At 51.9% G+C, this 6,909-nt stretch overlaps 1 protein-coding gene and 1 long non-coding RNA gene across 4 annotated transcripts in view; both read left to right on the top strand.

Annotated features, from left to right (window-relative positions):
* Positions 1 to 262: 262 nt before the first annotated feature.
* LOC102211099 (prolyl 4-hydroxylase subunit alpha-1-like) overlaps positions 263 to 6,909 on the top strand; it is an 8,821-nt gene continuing 2,174 nt past the window's right edge. The window contains exons 1-12 of one of the 3 annotated variants that reach the window (XM_005752765.2): positions 263 to 526; positions 1,345 to 1,428; positions 1,507 to 1,603; positions 1,749 to 1,900; positions 1,995 to 2,132; positions 2,347 to 2,601; positions 2,777 to 2,967; positions 3,040 to 3,216; positions 5,683 to 5,753; positions 6,255 to 6,354; positions 6,430 to 6,483; positions 6,732 to 6,797. In XM_005752765.2, coding sequence (XP_005752822.1) covers positions 1,350 to 1,428; positions 1,507 to 1,603; positions 1,749 to 1,900; positions 1,995 to 2,132; positions 2,347 to 2,601; positions 2,777 to 2,967; positions 3,040 to 3,216; positions 5,683 to 5,753; positions 6,255 to 6,354; positions 6,430 to 6,483; positions 6,732 to 6,797 — 1,380 coding nt within the window. In that variant the 5' untranslated portion in view covers positions 263 to 526; positions 1,345 to 1,349. Of the gene's footprint in view, positions 542 to 1,344; positions 1,429 to 1,506; positions 1,604 to 1,748; positions 1,901 to 1,994; positions 2,133 to 2,346; positions 2,602 to 2,776; positions 2,968 to 3,039; positions 3,217 to 4,310; positions 4,382 to 5,682; positions 5,754 to 6,254; positions 6,355 to 6,429; positions 6,484 to 6,731; positions 6,798 to 6,909 lie in introns of all 3 variants that reach the window. The other 2 variants (XM_005752766.2, XM_013915853.1) reach the window with 2 other exon arrangements.
* The window catches only part of LOC102210896 (uncharacterized), an 8,517-nt gene continuing 2,174 nt past the window's right edge, over positions 567 to 6,909 (top strand). Inside the window, exon 1 of the long non-coding RNA XR_312308.1 lies at positions 567 to 1,012. This is a non-coding gene — a long non-coding RNA (uncharacterized LOC102210896). The remainder of the gene's footprint in view (positions 1,013 to 6,909) is intronic.

Below are 6,909 nucleotides of genomic sequence, written 5' to 3'. Positions count from 1 at the left end.
GAAAGAGAGATCTTATTTTGGTATTTATAGACTTATGAGAGGAAAAGCAAACATTGCCAAGAGAAGAATGTAACACATCCGGGGGAGTGACCTGTAGTGGAGCACTGTGGGAGCATCTGTGTAACATGGACAGACCAGGTGGGATGGCATCGAACACTATTGAGAATTCTTTAGGCGTTATATTAGTATTAGTAAATGCAGATGAACGCGCTGGTGGCTCTGACATCATCACGCAGTAATTTGCAGATAAAAATCTGACGCAGGGCGCCTCCGGTCCAGCAGGGGGCGGGGCAGAGCCGCGGTGACGTCGTCAGAGGAAGAGGAGGAGGTTTGTGTTGCCAGCCTGGCTGTGAGGATCGCTGAGACGAGTCTGCTCTGAAGCTGTTCTCGGACGCAAACTCGGTGAGAGCAGAAACCCTCGGTCCTCACCGGAAGCTGACTGAGGTTATCCAGAAACTTCTACGGTTCCGACTCTTTACTCTGACCTGAACAGAGACAGTCTGTCTGCCAGCGAGACTGCGCACAGGTGAGCCCAGCACAGGTGAGTCATAGTAAAAGGGGCTTTGGTGGGTTTGTGTGGTCATAAAAGTGGCGTGACCGGCCTCACTTCCGGTCACGTACTGTCTCAGAGCTGCTCCAAACACTCCGTTTACCACAGCCTTCCACACTCTGGGACCTGTGTGACGTCACAAAGCTGCACCGCTGCAGGTGTGTCAGGTGTTCAGTGAGCTGAGACTCAGTCAAAGAAGGCTGACTGTGAGTGAATCATGCAAAGCTGCTTCTGCCTCGTTCAGGGTCTCACCCTCACCTTCCAGAGACTTTCTGGTGATCTTTGGCCCCAGCTGCAGTGCCCTCCAGGTGAACTTTGACCTGTTGAGAGGCGCAGAAGGGCAGATGGAGCTCTTTAAGCAGAAGTGTCCAGTCACAGGAAGTGGCGTCTGGTTTCTTGGCTGTCTGGTTTGGGACTTCCTGTCACTGGGCCAGAGTGTGTGTGTGTGTGTGTGTGTGTGTGGTCACAGCTCTGGTGTGTTTCATGCTCTTCAGCACGAGGTCAGGACTCTTCTTTGTCCTCTCCTGGCTCCGCTTCAGTGTCACTCACAGGCCCAGGATGACGGCTTCCCCCTCAGCAGCACCGACGCCACGTTTCAGCTTCAGACACGTCACTGCTTCAACCTGTGACGGGAGACAGAGCGTGCGTGTGGGCGTGTTTTGATGTTTTTGTGTGCTTGTGGTTGTTGTGAGTGTGCTGAGCGCTCTGACTTCAGTATCAGTACCTGTAACGCTTCAACGTCTGGCGTTGGTGTGATGTCAGCACTGACGCCTGGTTTCTGCCCGTGTGTGCAGGTACGATGGCGCTCTGTGGGTGGTGGTTAATCCACTTCCTCGTCTTCACTTCTTGCTCAGCTCACGACTTCTTCACCTCCATCGGTGAGTTTGGCCGCTCTGTATCGTAGCGTGGAGTCCTGCTGAGCGCGTGTGTGAGCGCTAATTTGTTCTTTGTCACAGGTCACATGACGGACCTGCTGTTCACGGAGAAGGACCTGGTCACCTCCCTGAAGGACTACATCCGAGCGGAGGAGAGCAAACTGGAGCAGATCAAAAAGTGAGTGTCGCTGCTCGCCGTTAAACGCCCCGCCTCCTGTTATCCTGGAACAGAACCTCAAGTTTGTTGGGGGGGGGGCAGCTAACTAGGTTTACATTGCTGTCATGATCTGCGACACACTCTTACCTGTGCCGTGTGTGTTCAGGTGGGCAGACAAACTGGACGTCCTCTCGGCAGCTGCCACTCAGGACCCCGAAGGCTTCCTGGGTCACCCGGTGAACGCCTTCAAGCTGATGAAGAGGCTGAACACGGAGTGGGGGGAGCTGGAGAGCCTGGTGCTCACTGACGTGTCTGATGGTGCGACGCAGAAATCAGCTGTTGGACGTTAGGACACAGAATCTTTTTTCCTTGTTTTCATTGTCCTCCTCCTTCTTCTTCTGTGGTGTTTCAGTGTTCATCTCCAACCTCACCATCCAGAGGCAGTACTTCCCCAACGACGACGACCAGACCGGCGCTGCCAAAGCTCTGATGAGACTGCAGGACACCTACCAGCTGGACACCAACGCCATCTCCACCGGAGAGCTCCCAGGTCTGTGAACCGGGACCTGCTCTGCTTTACAGGGCAGAGCGGGCTCTTCAGTCCGAGTTTAGAGAAGACGGCGCTCAGGAGGAAAAGGACCACAAATGTTTCTGAGCTCTCGGTCGTGTGTCTGAAAGTCATTTACACGATTCAACCTTCCAGCTCGCGCTTTAATAACAGGAACATGAGTTGTAAATGCTCCTGCTCTCTCTCGTCTCCTCAGGATCGTCCTCCACCTCCTCCGCCTGGAGCACTCTGACCGTGGATGACTGCTACGACCTCGGGAAGGTGGCGTACTCGGAGGCGGATTACTACCACACCGAGCTGTGGATGGCTCAGGCCCTGAGGCAGCTGGACCAGGGCGAGACGTCCCGCGCCGTGGACGCCGTCACCATCCTCGACTACCTGAGCTACTCCGTGTACCAGCAGGGGGAGCTGGAGAGAGCGCTGGAGTTCACCAGGAGGCTGCTGGACCTGGGTTAGTACCTGCAGATGGGCAGTTCAGTCAGCAAATGTGCTGCCGTTGTTTTAAAGAGTTAGAAAAAGGAGCAACGCTGAGTTTCCAGAGAGTCGAAGGCTTCTTCTCACATCTTCAGAGCTTGTGTGCAGATTTGTTGATCTCGCTCACCTGAAGTTGTTTTTCTGCCCGTTAGATCCGACACACCAGCGAGCCAACGGGAACCTGAAATACTTTGAGTACCAGCTGGCCAAACAGAAGAAGGTGGAGAAGGTGGAGGAGAAGGAGGAGGAAAGCAAGGTGAGGCAGAGGAGGGAGAGCAAAGACGACTACCTGCCTGAGAGGAAGAAGTACGAGCAGCTGTGTCGCGGCCAAGGCATCAAGCTGGTGAGGCGAGCGAAACAAGCGCACCTCTGAGAGTCGTTTATCGGCGTCACTTCAACCTCTGCTTCCTGTCAGACTCCCCGCAGGCAGAGCCGCCTCTTCTGCCGCTACTATGACAACAACCGGCACCCGCGGTACGTGATTGGCCCGGTGCAGCAGGAGGACGAGTGGGACAGCCCGCACATCGTGCGCTACCACAACATCGTGTCGGAGAAAGACATGGAGAAGGTGAAAGAGCTGGCCAAGCCCAGGGTGAGTCCGAGCATCTTTATCTCACGCGCTGCTGCAGAGCTTATCCCAGGTCGGACGCCATTAGTGCTTTACCAACGCAAGGGGCGGGGCTAAATATCAGTATTCAGAAATATTGCTCCCCGTTAAGTCGCTGTATATTAAAATTTTTATGAAAACATGTTTATGATTACTTATCAAAGGATGGAGAGGAAATGACCTCGAAGAAGAAACTCGCAGAAGTGTCGGAAAACTAATCGAGAGCAGTCGGGATGTTAAAAACTGGACAAGAGTCATGATGAGAACATGACTGCTGCCTGATGTGTCGCCGCGACTCTAAACTGTCAGTTTTAGTTTTTGTGGCTGACTGTCGGCTCGCGGTTACGTCGGCTCGCGGTTACGTCGGCTCGCTGCTCGACTGCCGATCGGTCGTGTTGATGTTCGGTTCACGGTTTACAGCAAAGAAGAGCAGCGCGAGCACTTTCAGCTCAAACACCCAGAAACTCAGGTCAATCGTGTGGATGCACAAAATTTACCTCGGCAACAGTGAATGCTGTTATCTGATTGGCTGCTAGGTCATTAAGCCGCGATGAGCTCTGTAGAGAAATGAAATATATGATATTGAAATTAGAACGAATCCCCGTTCACACCTCAGTGCAGCGTTCATCCATCATCACAAACTGCTTCCTGTTGGCCGGCGGCGTCCTGTCAGCGAGCGGCAACTGCTCATTTTTAACTTGTAACCCCGTGACACGGGTGCTGTCAATCATTAATCTATGCCCCGCCCCTACCTCTTGATACACGCCCACAAAATCAGGATCAAACGTCTAAAACTGAAACAATTAATTTAAAGCCAGAAAAAAATATTTGCATGAAAACAAAAAAATTATTTAAAGTAAAAAATTTCGTTTATTTTTCAAACACATCAAAAACAAAACTGTAGTTTGAGCCTCGTCAGTGAGCGAGGAAGAAAGGTGACGGGCGGGCGGTGGGTGGAGAGGATCACGAGGTTGTGCGGCTGTGTGGTGCGGCTCCTCCGTCGGTGTCGGTCGGCGTTAGTCGGTGCTCCGGGCGTCGCTCTGTGTCTGCCTGTAACTGTCGGCCGATTGGCTCCACAGCTCCGTCGAGCCACCATCTCTAACCCCGTCACCGGCGTGCTGGAGACGGCCCACTACCGCATCAGTAAGAGGTAAGAGCTGCTGGGGCAGGAGGCGGCGTCCGCGGGGTGGACCTCACCTCTCTGCCCCCAACACCAACCTGTCCTCCCCCCTCTGTGATAGCGGCCGTCCCGGTGAGAGCAGAAAAGGCAACGAGTCGCTTCAAACAAACGAATAATTAAAATGTTCCTTCCTCCAAAGTGGAATTCTCATTTAAACGTCACAGAAGAATCGGCATTATTATTACAGACGTCCAGCCTCCGGTCATCACAGCTGACGCTCCCCAACAGTCTGAAACATAAAAGACTTCAGTTTTATAAAATCCAGTTTTCACACATTCAGCTTGAAAGAAACGTTTAAACGTCCATGACGGGCTGTAAGCTCTGAAACATCTCCATAAACTTGTAGTTTCACGTTGTTGCTGCTGAGAAATGGTTAATAATAATAAAGCAGATGTTCATGAGCAGCTGTTTTACCGCTGTCCTCCCACCAGGGGGCGCTGCAGCACAGAGAGACAGCTGTCATCAGCTCAATCAGTCCCACCTGGGCAGGTGTAAAAGGCCACATCAGAGGTCCTGTAACGCTGCAGGAACAGTTGCTTTGAGCGTCTTCTTTCAGGCTCTGCTCTCGCTGGGATTCGAGCCTCGGCTTGTTTTCTTTGCTCGTTCGGGGACAGGAAGTCAAACATTTAAGACTCTCGATGTCGCTTTAACGTTTTCGTGGAGGCAGCAGGAGGATTCGTGTCTCATACCTGTGCTTCTCACTGTTACCTGCACATTGTTACGTAAAATAACAAGAGTCTGCAAACGTTTCAAAATAAAGTTCTGAAGTCAGACAGTCTGTTGACCTGTCAGTGCGTCAGCTTCACGGAAATACTCTCTACAGTAGTTACTGTAAAACTGCAGGTACTGCAATGTTACTGCGTGTTTAGTGTATGATGCTGGTGTAGTGACTTCATAAGTGAAACATCAACTGAGATTATTTTCAGTTTCAATTATGGCAGAATATCGATCCCATAACCTTCTGTTTGTGAGGGGCAGCCAATCAGAGGAAAGTTGTCTGAAGGAGGGAGGAGCTAAAGCAGCTTGTCAAACATCCTGAAGGTTGACCACGTGCACGCCATGTCCTCTTCATTAGGTACCTTGTTGGCTCTGGGTTGGCCTCGGCGCTCTTTAACTCGCCAAAGCAGATCAGGGCTTCACGTGTACCTAATGAAGTGGCCTTATGTGGCGTTTGAAGCTCGTGCTGCCTCCCTGACTGCAGCGTGTGGATAGTGACCGCCCTCTCTCTGTCCTCTCTCTGTCTCTCTGCATTAACCTATAATTGGGAGTAGCTCAGACGTGCCACGGTGCATGACCCTCACACAGGCAAACTGACCACGGCCCATTACCGAGTCTCCAAGAGGTAAGAGCAGGACGTCACTCGCTTCAGGCCCGGGCGGAGCGCAGGCTGTTCGTAACGATGGACGCCGCACGTGCAGCGCTCCGGGCGGCTTTGTCACAAGCGACCAATCACAAGCCGACTTGTAAAGCCGCGTGTGAACTCCTGGATCCATCAGTGAGCGTGCGAGTTTTTTTCCTCCGCAGTAAATTTGTGACTTCGCTTCAGCTTTTATTGAAGTCACGATATAAATGTTTTTGGGGCGTCCATCTTTATTTACAGCCTGTGGTCACCACCGTCTCGGGGGCGGAGTCTCCTCCTTCATGCTTTTCTAACGTTCAGCTGGCTGTAATGACACAAACGTCAGCGGTGAAGCTCTGTAAATGTCGTTTTTTTCATAGAGGAGCTGCTTTAGAAACTGTCTGTTGTTTCCCCGCCCTCCTCGTTGCCGTCTCCTCGCCGTGCGCCGGTTTGTGCTGTTTTCGTGACCTCGGCGGTGACTCTGTGTCTTCTCTGTCCTCTCAGCGCCTGGCTCGGAGCGTACGAGCATCCCGTGGTGGACAAAATCAACCAGCTGATCGAGGACGTCACAGGGCTGAACGTTAAGACGGCCGAGGACCTGCAGGTAACGCCTCACCTGAGTTCAAACGCCGCTAACCGTCTGGCGCCTCTGATGTTTTAAGCGCTGTGTTTGATGCAGGTGGCTAACTACGGCCTGGGGGGACAGTACGAGCCGCACTTCGACTTCGGACGGGTAAATAAAACCAGATGCATGAGAATCTGTTTCTGTCAGCATTTTATTTCTGCTGAAAGACGGAAGACGATCAATAACAGATATGGATCCATGTTGGACACATTTCATTAAAATCAACTAAAGAAATAGATCCAATCTGTGTATTTGTATTGTAGATTTATTTATTTGTAACTTTTAACAAAGTTCCGTTTTTTGAAATGAGTGAATGAATTTTCATTACTCTGACCGCCGTGCACTTCCTGTTTCAGAAAGACGAACCGGACGCATTCGAGGAGCTGGGCACGGGGAACCGGATCGCCACGTGGCTGCTTTACGTCAGTGCTGCTGTGTGTGTGTGTGTGTGTGTGTGTGTGTGTGTGTGTGTGTGTGTGTGTGTGTGTGTGTGTGTGTGTGTGTGACTGCGACTGCAGTCATACTCCTTCCCGC

The sequence above is a fragment of the Pundamilia nyererei genome, unplaced genomic scaffold, assembly GCF_000239375.1.
Source record: "Pundamilia nyererei isolate P.nyererei 1_Seehausen unplaced genomic scaffold, PunNye1.0 scaffold00379, whole genome shotgun sequence".
NCBI classification, from domain to species: Eukaryota; Metazoa; Chordata; class Actinopteri; order Cichliformes; family Cichlidae; genus Pundamilia; species Pundamilia nyererei.
The sequence above is the reverse complement of the archived record's forward strand: the minus strand, read 5'-3'. Positions and strand labels throughout refer to the sequence as shown.